At 42.4% G+C, this 19,281-nt stretch overlaps 1 protein-coding gene across 2 annotated transcripts in view; it reads left to right on the forward strand.

The window, feature by feature from the left end:
- Positions 1 to 17,106: 17,106 nt before the first annotated feature.
- WDCP (WD repeat and coiled coil containing) overlaps positions 17,107 to 19,281 on the forward strand; it is a 47,478-nt gene continuing 45,303 nt past the window's right edge. For both annotated transcript variants that reach the window (XM_030198801.1, XM_030198800.1), the window contains exon 1: positions 17,107 to 18,904. In XM_030198801.1, coding sequence (XP_030054661.1) covers positions 17,111 to 18,904 — 1,794 coding nt within the window. In that variant the 5' untranslated portion in view covers positions 17,107 to 17,110. The remainder of the gene's footprint in view (positions 18,905 to 19,281) is intronic.

The following is a 19,281-nucleotide window of genomic DNA, read 5'->3' on the forward strand; positions in this document are numbered from 1 at the left end:
ACCAGTGAAGATTATTCAGCTGAGGAGAAATATGGTCAAAGGATCAACAACCTCTTATCAGTCTCGCCACAGTATTTTGCATAATCTGCAAGGAGGATTTAGATAATTTAGGAGGTCCCCAAAACACTGCATTACAATAGCCTAGCCCAGCGTTTCCCAAACTGTGCGCTGTGGCACACTGGTACGCTGCAACAAACTCTCCGGGGTGCCACAGGAAATCCCAACCTCCCTCCCGCCTGAACTACTACTGCAGACAGCATAAGCAGGAAAAAAAAAGCCAAACCCCAACCTCCCTCCCGCCTGAACTACTACTGCAGACAGCATAAGCAGGAAAAAAAAAAGCAAGTGCAAGGTTGCAGCAGCCTTCAAACATGTGCTGTCAGTTCTGCCGGTCCTCTGCCCCTGGAACTGGAAGCTGATGTCAGCGGGGGCAGAGGACCAGCAGAGCCGACAGCGCATGCCTGAAGGATACTGTGGCCCTGCAGTTTTTTTTGTCGCAGCCACTGGGGACATGGTGCAGACAGACTTCAGGACTCGCAGAGGCGATTGCCAATGAGATTGAATGAAAACAGGAGACGGGATGAAGTAAAAAAGTTGAAGCCAATAGGTCAGTCTCTGTTTCCTTGAAGCAAACAAGCAAACCTATGAGCTGCTGCATCCAAGTTGTCATTCTTTATTGTTGGTAGCATTTTTTATTTAATCTCACTTATATTTTTAAACATGCTGGCTTGTGCAGCACACAGATATACAAAGAGGAAATATAATAATGGAATAACTTTTCATAGGTAGAGTAGTAATTTGTTATAAATCGTAATCAGTGTATCATTTGGAGGGGCTGATTATAGGGACATCCTAGCACTTGTTATATTCATGCAGCGAAGAAGATGGAGACCTGTATGGCTGTGTGTGTGTGTATGGGGGGGTGGAGACATTTGTGGACGGGAGGGCGGAGACCTGTGTGGTCAGGGGGGAGGGTGAAAATTGTTGTGACTGGGAGGGGGGTACTGCGAAACATTGCTCGGACATGAAGGGTGCCGTGACCTGCAAAAATTTGGGAACCACTAGCCTAGGCCTTCTAAAACTAAGGCCTGAATTGTTCCCTATAAGAATTGATGGCCTCTGGGGTGGAGCCCGCCCTCTCCAAGATGGCTGCTTTCACCTCCACATAGGTGGCCGTCCCGGCAGGGTTAACATCTTGGAATACCATCTGGCTGCTACCGGTCAATAGTTTCCCCATATAGGTCATCCATGATGCCTCTGGCCAATCAACAAAGCGGGCAGTTCTCTCAAAGTTGGTTATGAAATAGTCTGGATCATCCTCCAGCACCATTTTCTTCAATACAAAAAACGGAGGTATCGCTGACAGGCTAGGTGCCTGGGTAGCTATCCCTACTTGGGCTTGCAAGCTCTTTTGCAGCTCCACAAGCTTCTGCAACACTTGCTGCTGCACTTATTGTTGCTGCTGTAACTGTTGCCGCTGCTCAAGATGCACCTGCATGAACTGCTGTTGTTGTTGCTGTTGCTGCTGGCCCTCCACCAAGGCTTGGAGCAGCCTCTCCATGTTTTGCTGTTGGGGTTCCGGACCACGTTGTTAAAGCCTTCCTGTCTGGCACTAGCTATATGCCTCCCCTAAGACGATTGTGAGAAATTACAAGAGGACCTTACGAGACTGGGAAAGTGGACATCCAAATGGCAGATGATGTTTAATGTGAGCAAGTGCAAAGTGATGCAAGTGGGGAGGAGGAACCTGAACTATAGCTACGTGATGCAAGGAAGTCTCTGAGCACTATCAACAGCTCTTTTCTGACCTCATAGTTATGTGTCTGTCTCTGGGATGTCCAAAGCCTCACAAAGAGAAAGTCAGAATGCTGGGCAAAGAAGCAATCAAATGTACTTATTATCACTATCATCATTGGATTCACCATCTCTACCACAGTATGAGGACTGAAGACAACAGGGGATAAGCACAACCTTTGGATGTGAAGGAAGTGTGGGTAAAGCCTGAAATCAGAAAAGGCCCTATTCAGGGGCATAGCCAGACAACAGATTTTGGGTGGGTCTAGGCAAGAATTGGATGGGCACCAAGTGTTCTTCCCCCCCCCCCCCCCCTCAAAAGATCTCAGCTGGTGGGAAAATGCTTCTTTCCACCTTGGCAGCAGGCATGCACTGAAAACTGAGCATGAGCAGGTGCCGGTGTCATGGATAGTAGCGTTTTTGTTACCATCAGGGGAAATCTTCAGCTGCCAGAGCTTGGGATTCCCACCAGTTACCACTAAACATGTGCTACTGTTGGGTGGGCCTGAGCCATAAAGGGCCCACCCAAGCCCACCTGTGGCTACGCCACTGGCCCTATTACAGAAGTCATGAACAAAATGGTGCCCTAGGCAAGAGTTATGTTCAGTCTCCAGTGCTCACAGATCCTCAGACTGACTCAACAGAGTGTTGTGGCCAGGGCAGTCACTGGACACATGAGGACCCTGAGCAAGCAATGCTTTTGTCAAACCCCCCCCCCCCCCCCGGACAGGCTGACATGCTCACAAACTAACTCAAAAGAGTGGCATGGCACCTCCATCCTCTCTCCCCCCCCCCCCCCCCCAGCTTGGTGCCCCAGGCAGTTCTCCTTGCTCAAACTTTGCAACATCCCTGGACCCTGCAACATTACATCAACAGCAGCCTAAACAGACCTTGTGTTCCTTTTCAACCATTATTTATATCTTTAAAGCAGGTTTATAACTCAGACAGCATAGAGCCTGGCCTTCATCCATGACTTATTGAAGTTCTTTTCTTCAAAATACATTTTAGCAGTTCATACAGAAAGAAAAAAAAAGACAAATTTCCTTAGAGGAAAAAATGTTGTATCAAACGCTATTCAAAAGCATAGTGGTGAAATGTCTTTCTCTGTAAGTTTTATTTGCATTAACCAAATACAGCGTTTTTTCTTCCCCCCCCCCCCCCCCCCATAGGTTTAGAATGGGAGAAAGGAAAATTGCTAAATACTACTACTACTATTTAGCATTTCTATAGCGCTACAAGGCATACGCAGCGCTGCACAAACATAGAAGAAAGACAGTCCCTGCTGAAAGAGCTTACAATCTAATAGACAAAAAATAAATAAAGTAAGAAAATCAAATCAATTAATGTGATCGGGAAGGAAGAGAGGAGGGTAGGTGGAGGCGAGTGGTTACGAGTCAAAAGCAATGTTAAAGAATACACTGTCTAATAGTGCCCCCTAGTGACTCAGTATTAGGCTAAAATTCAAGAACTTCATTTCAAAATAAATCCAGAGTGCAGGCTATAGTTAATATTTTATATGTGTTATAGGAAATCCTTAAACTTCTAAGGGTTGATTCTGCTCTGGATGCAGTTGCTTCCAACCCTCACACTTTCTTTGGCTCTAGGCACTCAGAAAATACAGTTTCAACCTGCATGAAATGAAAGACCAATGTGCACTATAGCACTCCACTATTTCAGTCATCATAGACTTCTTGTAGCCAGTGCACTATACATTTAAATTAACAAGAGCTATGTGCTTAGAGAGCTAGATTCATTAAATGATGCTCAAAATTCAGCACCAAAAAAAAAATCAACTCTGAACATTGTGAAAACGTATGGGTAAAGCCTGAAATCAGATAGGCCCCTACTACGGAAGTCAATGGACAAAATGGTGCCCTAAGCAAGGGTTATGTTCCTTTTCAGTCTCACGTGCTCACAGATCCTCAGATTGACTGAACAGTGTGTCATGGCCAGGGCAGTCACAGGACCCTGGGCAAACAATGCTTTTGTCAGCTCTTCTCCCACCCCCCTTGTCTGACATGCTCACACACAGACTAACTCAAAGTAGTATGACAACTCCGTCCCCCTCCTGCAATGTAACAATGTTCAATCAGCTACATTCCTGTGCAGCAGTGTGCAGTTTATAAGAACATAAGCATTAGTGGGCCAGACCAAAGGTCCGTCAAGCTCAGTATCTTGTTTCCAACAGAGGCCAATCAAGGTCACAAGTTCCTGGCAAGATCCCAGAACAGTAAAACAGATTTTTATGCTGCTTATCCTAGAAATAAGCAGTGAATTTTCCGAAGTCCATCTTAATAAGACAAGCTAAAACTGACAGTTATGAACTCCCCAATTTACCTTGGAAAAAATAAACATGTTTGTGTTTTAAAAGCACTTTACCAAGATTTCTTCTGTCTCACTAATTCTCAATAAAACCCACCTAAGGGGGTTTTTACTAGGCTACAGCATGTCAACTGCCTATAATTTGTACTGCGCTGGGTACGTCTAGTAGCGCTATAGTAGTAGTAGTACAGTACAGTCTTATCTGACCTTTGCTAATCTGACCATCCAGCATATCCGTCAGACCCCCTGGCGATGTCATTGCGTTGCCATTAAGAAATATACAGCGGAGTTGCTAGTTGGCAGTATTCCTGCCAAATTGGGTGGGTTTCAGGATTTTTTTGGAAGCCGTGGGTTGCGGTGTTTTGGGCACATTTTAATCCCCGCAGTTGTGGCCATGGGTTGATCACTCTGCTGCTCACCTCCACCTATTGGGCCTAAATAGGAAGGCAAGGAGTAGGGATCCAGCCCTCTTACAACAAATGGTTGCCCACAACCCGCGCTGATGCACACTCACTCCCATGGACTCATGGTGGTGGACACCGATGTCTTTTGTGCTGTGGTGGTTCCCTTGTGGCAGCTAGCCAGCTGGCCAGACTGTGAACTGTGCCCCGCCCAGGCCATTTATTGGTAGCATTTTTATTTGAGCTTGCTAATATTTTCACACCTGCCATTGCTGGCTTGTGCAGCATATGGATGTACACAGAGGAAGGAAGTATTGGTTTCATCAGAGTAATACTTGGTTCTAAATTGTAAATCATTGTGCCATTTTGAGGGGCTGGTTATAAGGACTCCCTGTGCAGAGATGTTTTCACCTAGTCAAGGGCCACCAAAACAGACATCATGTTAAGAGATAATTCAAATAGTATAGGAATCTCGACAATCTAAATTCCCTCCAAATATTAATATCTACAAATCAGGAGAATATAAAATATCATATATAATTCACATATTTTTATTCATATTCAAAATATTCAAAAGTGTATACAATAAACCTATTTTATAAATACACATCACAAATCACACATAAAAAAATTAAATACTAAACCCCCATTCATACTCACATACACATTACCTATCTTTAAAATTCTCTAATCATGGAAAGACCAATAATTAGAACAAGCAAATAGTCTATCAAAATCCTCACGTGGAAGTTCATCATCAGGTTCAAACCCAAAATATTTGAGCAGCATTCAGCGTTCAGCATTCCACCTCCAGCTGACTGCTCTATTTCCACTTCTTGTTTTATTTTATCCACGGAGCACAGACTACAGTTCAAACAGTTATAATCCAATAGTCAATCCGTCATAGTTCTTCTCTAATACACCATCTCAAAGTCCTTATTGTCTTATAAGATTTTCAAATGGGCTTCAATGTACTTTACTTTTCATTTCCAACTCTATTTTCAGCTCGACACAAACACTTTGTCTCGCGCAATTTGCGTACCAATCATGTGTTTCGCTCGCTAGGCATCTTCAGGAGCTGGTTGAGGTGATCCAATATATGGTTGGTCTGACCGACTGATTCCCGGCGATGGCATGCTATAGAGAAAATTTGGTTGTGAACAACAACTCCTGAAGACGCCTAGCGAGCGAAGCACATGATTGCTACGCCAATTGCGCGAGACAAAGTGTTGGTGTCGAGCTGAAAATGAGAATTGGAAATGAAAAGTAAAGTACATTGAAGCCCATTTGAAAATCTTATAAGACAATAAGGACTTCGAGATGGTGTATTAGAGAAGAACTATGACAGATTGACTATTGGATTATAACTGTTTGAACTGTAGTCTGTGCTCCGTGGATAAAATGAAACAAGAGGTGGAAATAGAGCAGTCAGCTGGAGGTGGAATGCTAAATGCTGCTGAAATATTTCGGGTTTGAACCTGATGATGAACTTCCACGTGAGGATTTTGATAGACTATTTGCTTGTTCTAATTATTGGTCTTTCCATGATTAGAGAATTTTAAAGATAGGTAATGTGTGTGTGAGTATGAATGGGGGTTTAGTATTTAATTTTTTATGTGTGATTTGTGATGTGTATTTATAAAATAGGTTTATTGTATACACTTTTGAATATTTTGAATATGAATAAAAATATGTGAATTATATATATTTATATTCTCCTGATTTGTAGATTTGTTATGAGAATCAGGTGCTTAATAATCAGACTTACTATTTATAAGTACAAATCATTAATTTGGTTGAAACCTGGGAGATTTAACATCTTTTTAAAAAATATTAATATTATACTGATAATTATGCGATGCTGATTATTATGCTGATTATGATTATGCTGCCAATACTGATTATGCCACTGATTATTATGATTATATCAATATTCATATTAATCTTATTAATATTCATATTGACATTATTAATATTGATATTTAGCTATTTTGGGCCTACTTTTGGCCACAAATTTGGCTGTAAAATTTTTCAACTCTGGTGTGCAGATTCTCTTTCTGTTTTCTGGCTTCACAAGCTGTCAGTGTTAAGAAATTTTCCGTGCATTTTTAAAGGGGTTACCATTGTTTTTTATATTATCTTACTTTTCATTTATCTGACAAGGCTCGACCCGTTTACATCAGAGAATCGAGACTGTATCGTAGTAGTAGTCACCTGAAAGCAAATGTGGGCTTGATTTGCGAAATAGAGAAAGAGAAATGTGTGTGCTTATAAATCACCAATAAATTTACTTCATTGGCTTTTATTTGAGTTACAGCGTTTCACAATTTACAACCGTTTAACATGCAAGATCTTACAGTAGTAATATCGAAATATATGTCTATCACATTTCATACAAAAATCCCGTTTACAGCACGTTCGCTCAGACCACCAGGAGCACAGTTCACCTCCGCCTATCAATCAGACACAACCAGAGCCAGCCAATAGGCTGCAGCAACTCCCTCTTCTTCCTGAAGCCTTAGCCCAGTGATTAGAAACAGCCAGCCAATAGGCTGAAGGGGAAGGCGAGATTAGTAGCTAGGAAACAGAAGTCTTGGTTCCGGTGACGTCTAGGCTTGCATTTAATTCCAAATTGTAGGAAGTAGGCATGGAGTAATGCTAAGCATTCCAAGAACTGGCATCTACTCGTGTAATCCTGTTTGAAAGTAGATACACTCTTATACTGCATTAGATTTAGCAAGGAGCTCTGAAGAATAGCCCTTTGAACCCACAAGATGAAAGAGGTATGGACTGTGAGGATTAATCCAGCAAAGGTAAGTGGAGAGAGAGAGAGGGAAAAAACCCCAACTGGTTGCAGGTTGTAGTGCTTTGGCTTCGAGTGTGCTTTACTTATATGTTGCATTACCTTTAATGAAGCATAAACCTCTTCAGCTAATTGAGGCTACTTGGATAGCTCTGTGTGTTTAAAAATAGATGCACTTTTAGCTTGGAGCTCAGAATAGCCTGTAAATTTGTAACCCACCAGATGAAAGAGGCTTGGACCGTGAAAGGATTAATCCAGCACATGTAATGAGAGATACTAAGTTTGCCGAGTTTTGGATCAGAGTGTGGTTTACCTATGCTGCAATATCTTTAGTGAAGTCTTAGCATTTTTGCTAATAGGCTACTTGGAAATAGCCCAGTTTGAAAACCAAAGCACTCTTAAACTGCACCAAATTTAATTAGGAACTCAGAACCGCCTTGTAATCCACAAGGTGAAAGAGGACTGTGAGAATTAATCCAGCCTTACCAATCGTTTATTACAAATCTTACCTGTTTTTCTTACTGTGTAGTCCACTCAACATGGCCAGAATAATAGACATAGTAGATGACGGCAGAAAAAGACCTGCATGGTCCATCCAGTCTGCCCAAGACAAACTCATATGTGTATACCTTACCTTGAATTTGTACCTGTCCTTTTCAGGGCACAGACCATATAAGTCTGCCCAGCAGTATTTTCCGCCTCCCAACCACCAGTCCCGCCTCCCGTCACCGGCTCTGGTACAGACCGTATGTCTGCCCTCCCCTATCCTCGCCTCCCAACCACCACCCCCTCTTCCCCCCACCTGCTCCGCCACCCAATTTCAGCTAAGCTTCTGAGGATCCATTCCTTCACTGTCTTGCATGTTTAGAATAGCCATACTGCTTTCTGTTTTCTTTGTGTATATATGATTTATGCCTGAAAATTTGACCGTTGTTTACTGTGATAAATTTGTGCCACTGTTTTTCATTACGTTTAAACCAATTCCATTCATAATCAGTAAACTGCAAACTATTTGCTTACTGAGATGTATAGTACACCCCAAAATAGTGCAACCTAAAAGGAAGCTAGAGCCCAGGTTAGGGTATATCAGTATTCAAAAATTCCCTAAGTCAAAAAAAACCCTATTAGCATGTCTCTATCAGGGCTAGTGAGCAGGGGTTGAATATGGTATTTTTTTTCTGCCTGCCATCCCTCTCCATTTGCAGTGAATATTTTCCTTTATCTAAGGTTTATGTATGTGTTTGCGTGCAATATTGGGAAAGGAATATGTACTCTTCACAATGCTCGTTCTGGAAAAAAAAAAAAACCCCGAAAAAAATAACATGAACATTTTTTGCCTGCCCATCCCTAATGGCTACATATTTCATGAAGTTATAAATGGGACCTCCACTATTGCAAATCACAGTCTGAAAGGAGCCTCTGGCAGTGTGTCCTAAAGTACCAGAATGCACCAGTTTATTCCTGTAAGTCCATTTATTATCGGTGAGTGACTTTTCATCATAAGCAGCAGAAGCCCATTTGTAGTAACTGTGTCTGTGTACCATTTGATGACTTTTTTTCTCAGACTCAGCCTATTAAGACTGTGAAGCTTCTGAATGTCCTTTTCCGCTCGGTTTCAGTCCAGACTCCAGGTGGCCTAATGTGTATATGAGCAGGCATTGAAGTGTTTCTCTAAGTATTTACCACCTCTGTTTGTTTCATATTTAGAAGACTGCTGTGGGAGTTCTGATGTACTGATGATGACTTACAGGATTGCCTCAGTAAATCATGACATGCAATCAAATATCTTTTTTTTCTAGTTAACAGGTAAGAATAGCTTTCTTTTCTTCAGTTCAGCTTGGTTATCTGTCTTTATGGCATAGGTGCTTTATTGCTTAAATGCAAAGGATGCACAAATCAGTCTTCCAGTTGCAGGCTGGCAGTGCTTACCTTTAAGCAGATGATACTTAGCTGGTCTGGTTTCAGGATACTTAGGGTCCCTCAGTAGTCCCAGACCTTAATGTCTGGAAGAAGTTGCTTCATGGCTACAGCTCCATAAACTGAAATGCGCTCCAAGAAACCCGATTCCATATGGTTTTCCTGTAATATATATCCACTCAGTTTTTTTTTTTTAATTATATTTTTATTAAAGGTTTTGTCATACAGAGAATACAAAAGTAAACACAAAATCAAACAAACCCCCCCCCCCGGAAATTAACCCCCCCCCCAAAAAAAAAAAAAAATTTGATTGGTCTACTTTCTGGGTTAACTCCATACGTCCCACGAAGTCAGCAGCAATATCTCAATCCTCATATTTCATCTTCCACAAAGCCTATTGGACTCCTGCTCGAGTGGCCAGAATCACTAAGAGTGTCAACTTCAACTGCTGGTCTTGTCAGGAAAGAGATGGTTCACTGGCACATATGGTTTTCTACTGTAAAAACGTCAGAGCTTACTGGCAACTAATTTGGTCAAAAATGTGTCTTATCTTTCACTTGCCTGAGTCCACTGCGCTCTCTTATGAGGTTGTGATCTTACGAGCTTCTTGTCCTACTATCCCTCTTTTGGAGTCTAATAAGAAATTGTATAACATACTGCTAGCTGTTGCCTTGCATTTAATTGTCTCTAATTGGAAAAATAATGTGTACCTGAATTATAATGAATGGTGGAGTTATGTATGCGTGATCAGAAAATATGAAACAATTTTGGCCCATAGACGTCGAAACATTAGGTCTATTTTGAGGACCTGGGCTCGTTTAGATCTTTTTTGTCAGGAGCCACATAGCACTCCTTGACCTTGTGTAACCCTGCAATTTGTCTCCAGGTATTGCCATGGAACTTTGACTTTGATTATATCCACTCAGTTCAGCTGAAACCCAAATCATTTCAAGCAATATGACCACACGAAGAATTTTTTTAGTCAGCCCTCCATGGCCTCGAATTTCTGCAGGAATTAAGTTGCATGTTCCACCTGAAGAAGAGTCAGTTGCTACATGAATTACTTGAACAAAATTTACTTAAAACATTAATTCATATTTTTGTGATAAGAACTTGTTGGGCAGACTTCACTGTTCAGATCTTTATCTGCTGTCATCTACTATGTTATGTTACTTTATATTTTCTCTATCCAGGCATTACTCACTCTAATATTAAGACTTGAGTTTTTGCAGAACATTGCAGTTTAAACTTTGTTGTAATACTAAAACAGATCATTTCACTCCATTTCTCAGAGCAGCACCGACTCTTCATTTCAACCAGAATTCAAAGTACTACCAAAAACAGGTAAACCACCTATTAGGGTCCCACAGGGCACATACACAGTTAGCAATCAAAGTCCTGGGCCCTGATGATCAAAGGTAAATACAGGCCCTAGAGGTCACTAGCCCCGGACTAATGCCCGCATTTACTAGAGCACAATGATCAGAGTTGTCTGGTGCGGCAAACAGCACCAGAGAAATAAGCTCTGCAGTACTTCGCCCATATCATCAGAGCACAGCGCTCTGACCATATGGGCGTAATACTGCCTTAACCCAACGCCAGCTCGGAGATGGCATTAGGGTTAAAGCTCCTCTCCTCTCTTCCTTAGCGTATGCAGTAGATGAATCCAGGAACTAGTGGGTTACGTCCATCTACCAGCAGGTGGAGATAGAGATTACAAAGCACAAGGCAGTGATACCAGACTGTCAGCTCCTCCTTCACTTCAGTATATCTCTATCTCTAGCAGGTGGTAGACGATGTCTCTTAGGGCCTGCTCTTGGGCATTTTTGCCAGTTGAGCTTAGGGGGTGTTTGGGCTCTGTGCCAGCTTTAGGGGTATGCCTGGTGGTGGGTCCCTGCCTCACCCCTGGTCCCTTTCCTCCCAGAGTTTGGACTTTTGTTTAGACTGTAGCCTTCTTCACTTTAAAAAAAAACAAAAACAAACCTCTAGTCCACAACAGACCTCTGTTTGCTGCTGTTTAAAAAAAAAAAAAAGCAATTTTGGACACAGGCTCTGCAGCTGCAACAGGGCAGCAGATTGCTAAGAGGAGCCTTGGGAGCAGTGTCTCTGGAGTCGCTGTGTGTGTGTGGCCTGCTGAGCCGGTTTGGTGGCAGGCTTCCATGGGAGGTCCTGCGGTCAGTGGGAAATCTGGCTGCGCGTCTTTGGTGAGTGCATTTTTTTCTGCCATTGGGGGATGTGTGATATTGGCAGCGAAGGTCACCATAGGAGGCTCATGTTCTGAGCAAGCATTGGTAGCAGCGAGGACATGTGTTGCTGGGTGCACAAAGGCACAGGCAGGCACCAGGGATTTCTTTCTCTCAAACGGTATCCCTGCTTTGAGGTGTCTGGTGCACGCGCCATTTTATTTTGGTGCCTCCCGATGCGGCTCCTGTTTTCCAGCTGTTGGCTGCATTGGCGGCTTCGCCTCTGCTATGGGGACTTCTTCAGGCTTTGTACTGACCTCTCCTGATTCGGGGGAATTGTTTTGTGCACTGATTTCTTCCTCCTTTTTCTCCACGTCCACTGGTTGAAGTGGCTTTTGCCTCCTCAGCATTTGTCTGTAACCTGCCCCTTTTGAGGGTTTCTTCGGGTACAGTAATAGCTTTGCTACGCTCTGTGGTAGATCCAGTGTTCCAGGAGAGGCTACTGGGTGCTGTGCTGGAGGTGAGGTCATTGGGACCCCTCTCTGGTTCCCCCTCGATAGCTTCGGGCTTGGGGGAGTTCTTACGCCCATCTTGGGCATATGGGTTCTAGACAGCAAGGTTTTCCTGAAGGAATCTGATGGTCCTTCTGTGGTGCGACTTGTTTTTGGGGATGCATGTCAGCTAGCCAATCTGGGGGCTTCTTTGGGGCTGGGGGCTTCTGACCTCTTCCCCTCTCTCCCCCCCCCCCCCCCCCCCCCCCCGAGTTCATTCTGCTGCTCCATATGCCTATATATTGCAGAAATCTGGTAGGGGAACTGACAGTTCCTTTTTAGTACAGCCTTTGGAGATTTCTGGCTTGTTCCCTGTCTGTCGCCACTGATAGACCCTGCCCTGAAGAGGGGATGTTTACTCTCCAGCTCAGCAGTAGGTTCCATTGCTCTCCTGTCATCCTCTATTCGGAGGGAGTCTTTTCAGGGAATCCCTTTCTGCACAGAGGCAGCAAGAATCACCTGAGCTGGAAAGCCATGTTTGCTTAAGTGGGTGCATTGATAGCAGCAGTCTCCAATAGACCTCACTGTCTGGTGAGTTAAGATTTTCTTATAGTTCCTGCATTGGCTAAAGGCTGTTCTTGGTGTTGGAAACAGTGAACAGCATCAGCGCAGGGTTCCTTGTGTGTTGGCCCACTGAAAGAGCCTATTTCATATTTTTATTTATAGACTTTTTGGTCCCCTGAGTTTTTTTTTTTTTTTCTGAGGGCAGTTGCTTAAACACCCTGAACATTTCCCTCACTTCCTTTGTGGAACTCTATATTGGCAGTACAGGTATTGTCTATGGGTACACCACCCTGAGTGTGCCTGATCCCCTCTGAAATTGGAAGCTCAGCAGGATTGGGCCTGGTTTCTACCTGGATGGGAAACTACCTGGGAATACCAGGTGCTATAGGTTGTTGTGGTGTTTTTTTTTCTGCGCCTTTAGAAGGGAGTTACTAGGCTTAGTGCCTTTGGCTCCCTGTTTCTGTGGGAAATGTTACATATTATAGTGTTAAGGCATTCTCAGCAAGGAGGCATCAGAGTGCACATTGCTCTAGACGAGTACCGAGAGTTAATCTTCCCGGGTCTCGCTGTTGGAATCCTTGGGCTGGGTGGCCACCCTTCAAATGAGCCACCTTGTCCTGTCCCAGACAGCTCTGGTACGATTTTTTTCTTTACCAAGGACTAGATGATATAGCTTCAGACTGGTGCGCAGTCTGCTTGGGGCATCAAGTCCTTGGGCCTCGCAGTGTGTTCATGTCTTTGGTTCTGTGGCGGCTATTTTAGAGGTAGTGCCGTGGGCTGTGCTCACATGCAACATCTACAGCTCTCGGTTCTCGGCAGGTGGTCTCCTGTGTCCCAGCAGTGTCAGCGCCGTCTTTCATGGCTGTTCTCACAGCTGTGCATGAACTGTTGGCTCTGCAGTGGATGGTGGTGGTCATGGATGCAAATCTTTTGGGCTGTAGAGCTCTCTGCTGCTGCCTCCTTCCACCTCTAGGGCAGTGACAGATGGTGTGGCCGATGTCCCACCTGGACCTGTTTTTGGTGCTGTTCATCTTCTAGCCTTTCAAGACTTGTGGGCCAGGCGGTGCTTGTGCCATCGGAGAACACGATGGCGGTGGCTTCTTCAACAGGGTTGGGACTCTTGAGTCGGGTCCTGGCCACCAGGGCATAAGGCTTTGTGTTCCTTTTCTCTGCGGCCCACTTTGTGAGCTTTTCCTACTGTGAGCTTTCTTTTTCTACTGTCTTCTGGTCTCGGTGGAATGGCTATTCTGCACCAGTGCTGCTTCAGTTTGGCCTTGGGTAGAGAGCTTTGGAGGTAGATCTGATGGTGTCTCGTCTGGATGCTGAGTTGCCTTCTTTCTTTTGTCATCAGAGAGAGGGCGATTCGGCAGGGCTGGTTGTTCAGCTGCTTCTTTAGCCGGAGGACGTTCTTTGATTGTTTCCTCTCTGGCCTCTCTGCGGCCGACTTCTTATCGGATCGCTCTCCACCTGGGTTGAGTCATTCTTGTAGCTCCGGATTGGCCACAGCACCCTTGCTCTTCAACTTGAAATTTTAATACCGTTACTAGCTGTCGTCAGGGCTGCTTTTTGTTTTGAGATTTTTTTTGGCATACCCTGACAGTAATGAACCTCACTCCTAAGGTTATGTGGAATATGAGCTCAATCTCTCATATTTACTGATGTTTCTTGTAATTCTATTTTGACAAAGAGCACTTAATTTCAGGATTTCATAAGATGTAATGCGTATAGCAGGGCTGTGGTACACCAAACCTTCAACTCTGACTCCTCATTTTTTTTTATTGTCTAACCCCTGACTCTTAAGTTTAACTTTTGTCTCTGACTCCTACTATGTATAGGTAATCAATAGAAATCAAACAAAATAAAACATGGAAAAGAAAATAAGATGATACCTTTTTTTATTGGACATAACGTAATACATTTCTTGGTTAGCTTTCGAAGGTTGCCCTTCTTCGTCAGATTGGAAATAAGCAAATGTGGTAGATGACAGTATATATAAGTAAAACATCCAAGCATTTCATTGATAGTCTAACAGGGTGGGGGTGGGTAGGAGATATGCATGGGAACATCAAAGCATTTTAGAGATAGTCTAACAGGATGGGTGAGGTTGGGTAGGTGAGAGGAGGGTGATAAACATAGCAATACAACTTTATGGTTTATAATGGGCTAGAAAACCCAGATCTAAGTGCTGTCTGTTGGGTGTCAAAATATTCAATCATTCTGACTTCAAAGGTCTTACGTTCCTGTATTGTTTTAAAGTTGCCTTTCAGGATTCTTACTATGAAGTCACTGGTACAGTGATCTGGTTTTGTAAAGTGCTGACCCACAGGGGTGGGAACCAGGCTGGCACCAGCATTCTTCATGTGATGTCTATGTAGATTAAATCTTGTCTTTAGCATCTGGCCTGTTTCTCCAATATAGCATCCTTCGTTATACTTTTTACACTGAATGATATATACCACATTGGAAGATGAGCATGTGAAATATTCCTTTATGTTGAATATTTTTCCTTTGTGAATGACTGTGGGGTTCTGTGAGATGTTTTGGCATAGCTTGCAGCTGGCTATATTGCAAGGATGTGCGCCCTTCTCTTCTTTTTCAGTCTTTGTTGGGAGTTTACTTCTGATTACCTTGTGTTTCAAGCTGGGTGGCTGTCGGAAGGCCAGCATTGGTGGGGCTGGGAATACCTCTTTCAGTAATTCATCCTCTTGGAGTAGAGGCTAAAGATCGAAAGCTAATCAAGAAATGTATTAAGTTATGTCCAATAAAAAAGGTATCATCTTATTTTCTTTTCCATGTTTGATTTCTATTGATTACCTTTAAAAGTGGACTAACACGGCTACAACACCTCTCTACTATGTATAGTAAATCTAAGAGAAATGTTATTAATTACAGAAACGTAGGATATTTCTTTAAGTACAAAATTAGGACTTGTAAACACAAAATATATTTGAAGTTTAAACAAAGAACCTGAACAAAAAAAAAATGCTGTGTGTGTAATATACTGTTACGCACTTAGGAGGTCCTTTTACTAGGCCACGCTAAAAAGTGGCCGGTGCTGCTGTCAGCACGTGGGTTTCCTGTATGCTATGGCTACTTTTAGTGTGACAGTAAAAATGGCAACATTTGGGTTTTCTTTTGTATTGACCATGCACTAAGGTTTTCCCATAGAGCGTGGTCATTACTGCCGGGAGCCCTTATTGCCACCTATTTAGGAGGCTGTAAGGGCTCCCATGCTACTCCAGTGCTAATCGGGTAGTGCGTGCCGTAATGTGCCTGCTCTACCCAATTAGCACAGGCACTCCTACTCTTTGCCCCCAGACACACTTCCTGTGCTGGAAAATAAAGAAATAATTTCTAGCACTGGATTAGCACGCTAAGCAGAACACTACCGCGGAACACCTCATCACGTCCCACGGTAATGCTCTGTTAGTGGGACCCTTTAATATTTTAAATAAATCTTTGAAGAATGTCTGCAGAAAAAGAATCATCTCGGTCAGATCCTCCTTCATGGATGCCCTCAAATCTGATCTAATAATTCTCCAGTGGTTGGAGAGTTTATGGGGGGAGGTTTCAAAAATTATTTTGGAATTTAAGATAAGTACTTTGGACTTTTTAAATGTTTGTCTTTCAATTTAAATTGGAGTTTTCTCTTGCTTGTTTTGGGGACATTAAATAGTTCTGGATGGTTTCAATTTACTTCACTATCACACACACACGGAATAGGTGCACTCGAGGATATATCTGGGTACCAAATGCTAGAGCATTAATTAATATTGCTCAGAGTTCTTGTTGTCCTAGTAAGCTTTAGACGCTGGTAGCGTCAAAGCTTAGATAAGTCACCCCTTCCACACATCAATATTATTATTTTTTCTTTTGTGTTAACTATTCTCAGAGCAGAGAACAACCTCTTATCACTAACTTTATTTATTTATTTATTTATTGTGAACATTTATATCCCACATATTCCCACCAAGGCGGGCTCTATGTGGCGTACAATGCAGGAGAAGGTACATCATAATAACAGTAGTGCAAAGCTGAAGAGAAGGGGGAAAAAAAAGTAGAGAAGGGGAGGGAGGGAAAACTGAAGGGGAATGGAAGGCGGAGATGCAAGGATCAAGCTGCTGAGGAGAATGAACAATCACATAGGTAGGTCTTCAGGTATTTCTTGAATAGGCTGTGATCTTATGTTGGTGTCAAAGCAGTAACCACCAGGGCAACATCTCTAACAATTTCAGGATATAACTTATAATTTTTTTTGTCCTGTATGTAATGATAATGTTTTGAAGCTGGATTCAGTACATTTTTAACAGCTCTTGACTCCAACTTCACAGTCCCGGCGTGGGTGCTTGGAACTTGCCTTTAATCAAGCTTTTGGCACCCTTTATAGGGTTATTTTTATGGGGCAGGGGGTATAGGCAAGCCAAATAGTAACCTGAGCTACAATTTAGCCAGGATACTTTTTCTTGCATGAAAAAGCCATTATCCACAAATTAAACTAACCACTTATTTATCAGTATTTTATGTGCTTTTAACACTCAAAAAAATATATATACAGTTTTTTTTAAGCTATTCTAAAAGTATTTTAAGAATTTACGTTTTCCTCTTATTTATTACAGATGCCAGATATAAGAAAAAATGGAACTGGGCAAAGGAAAACTTCTAAGAACTGGTCTGAATTCCCTTTTCCAAGCTATCCACCCTGTACATGGCTTAGCCTGGACAGATGGAAAACAAGTTATGCTAACAGCTTTACACCTTCATAATGAAGACCCAAAGTTTGGTGACTCAACTGTTATCGGACAGTTTGAACGTGTTCATGGACTTTACTGGGGTCCTGCTGGCTCTGCAGACACTCCAAGCTTACTTGCTGTCCAGCATAAAAAACATGTCACTGTTTGGCAGCTGTATTATAATATTTTAGAAAATATTAAACTAATGGTGACTCAGGCTTGTGAAATAGGTGAACCATTTCCAGTGCTTCCCCAGGGCTGTGTTTGGCATCCAAAGAATGATGTGTTAGCTGTATTGACTAAACGGGATGTCTCTGTTTTCTACAATGTTCGGTATGATAACTCCAGCATAAAAGCAGATATTAAATGTAGTGGTCTTATCCACTGTGCTTGTTGGACTAAAGGTAATCGCCTTGTAGTTGCTTCAGGCACTGCTCTTCATTCATACATATGGGATAAGGCCCAGAAAACTCTTAATCCTTGTTCCTTTTGTCCAATATTTGATGTAGGTAATTATGTCTGTGCTATTGAATCAGTTGGGGGTTCTCAAGTTGCTATTGCTACTGAGCTTCCTTTAGATAAGATCTGTAGCTTAAATGAAGGCAGTGCATTTGATATCCCAGCTGGTACTGAATCTAGTTCTTTTCTTTTACAACCTAACCTCATGAAAGAAGAGAATTCTTTGGAAGCAGGGAACGAAGAACCTAGGAACATTGATGGAGTAACAGATTCATCAGGCCCCGTGGACCTAACCCATATTCTTGCTAATTCTGAGCAGTCTGATTCAAATACGCTTTTTCATCTTATACGTAAGGATTTACTAATGGGTAGTGGCCAGGATTCATCACATCTGATTCTGGTGACTCTTGAACAAAAAGTAACTTCCACTAGAAAGGTTAGCATTCCAGGAATTCTAGTCCCTGACATACTTGCTTTTGATCCTACAGCTCATATTGTTGCAGTAGCTTCTAATACCTATTCGACTATTTTAGTTTATTCATTATCCTTATCTAGCATTCCCATTCAACAAATTCATCTAGAAAAGAACGAAAGGCCTAAGGGCTTGTGTTTCCTTACAAAGAAAAAGTTACTTATTTTGGTTGGAAAGCAGAAGTACTGTGATCCTGCCTTTCCTCCATCCTCCTGCTCAGAAAAATATATTATCCGTTTGTTGGTCAAAGAGGTAATGTGTGAAGAAGACTCGTCAGCTTCTAGTAGGTGCCAGAATGCTGTGTTTGGTTTTGATTCCTGTATGAGAACAGCTGGACACAGAGTACATTTTGAAAATTGCTCTAGAGATGATCAGTTCATGAACCAAGTGCTATCAGAACCAGGTGATACTCTTTTTCCGTCTGGCAGAGGACAACTTATAGAACAAGTTCACTATGAGCAAAGTCTGACATCAAATAACCTTGGTGAAAAAAGCCTGGCATTCGGTATGGAAACAGATAATGAACCAAAAACTCAAACAGTGAACGAGTTGGATGTGATGAGTGAAACTTCAAATGTATGTAACAATAACTTGCCAGCCAACAAAGAAACATGCCAGGCGTCCAGCAGTCAGGAGACATTATTCAGCAGGATTGCAGACCTGGAGCAGCAACTTCCTGAAATCACTGATGCCGTGCAAAATGAGGAGAAGCTGTCTGCGGCTTACCCTTCTTCCTTGGATCCACCTTTTGTCTACATTAGATTTCAGGTAAATTTTCACTTTGGAAAAATCACTGTAATCCAGGTTTTTAGAGCTGAAAATGCATTTGATTTTTATAATGACAATATTTAAAATGTTAAGTTAGGGGGTATGCCTGATCTAATAAGTTTGAAAAGTGAAATGTAATGGAAAGTGGTTGGTTCTCTTCATTATACCATTAAAATAGAATAAGAGTAGAGTACTCATAGAGTTTGAACAAGCAGTAGATAACACTGGTAACAGCATGATATAAGTACACAGTTCAGTGCCTTTGAATCAGACTCGTGGTCTACGGAACCCAGCATTCTATCTGTGTCAATTTTTAAAAATATTTGTACAGATTAGCCTTTTGATCAATTACTAGTGCATTCATCAGGTAGTCATGG

Source organism: Microcaecilia unicolor, chromosome 3, assembly GCF_901765095.1.
Source record: "Microcaecilia unicolor chromosome 3, aMicUni1.1, whole genome shotgun sequence".
Lineage (NCBI taxonomy): Eukaryota > Metazoa > Chordata > Amphibia > Gymnophiona > Siphonopidae > Microcaecilia > Microcaecilia unicolor.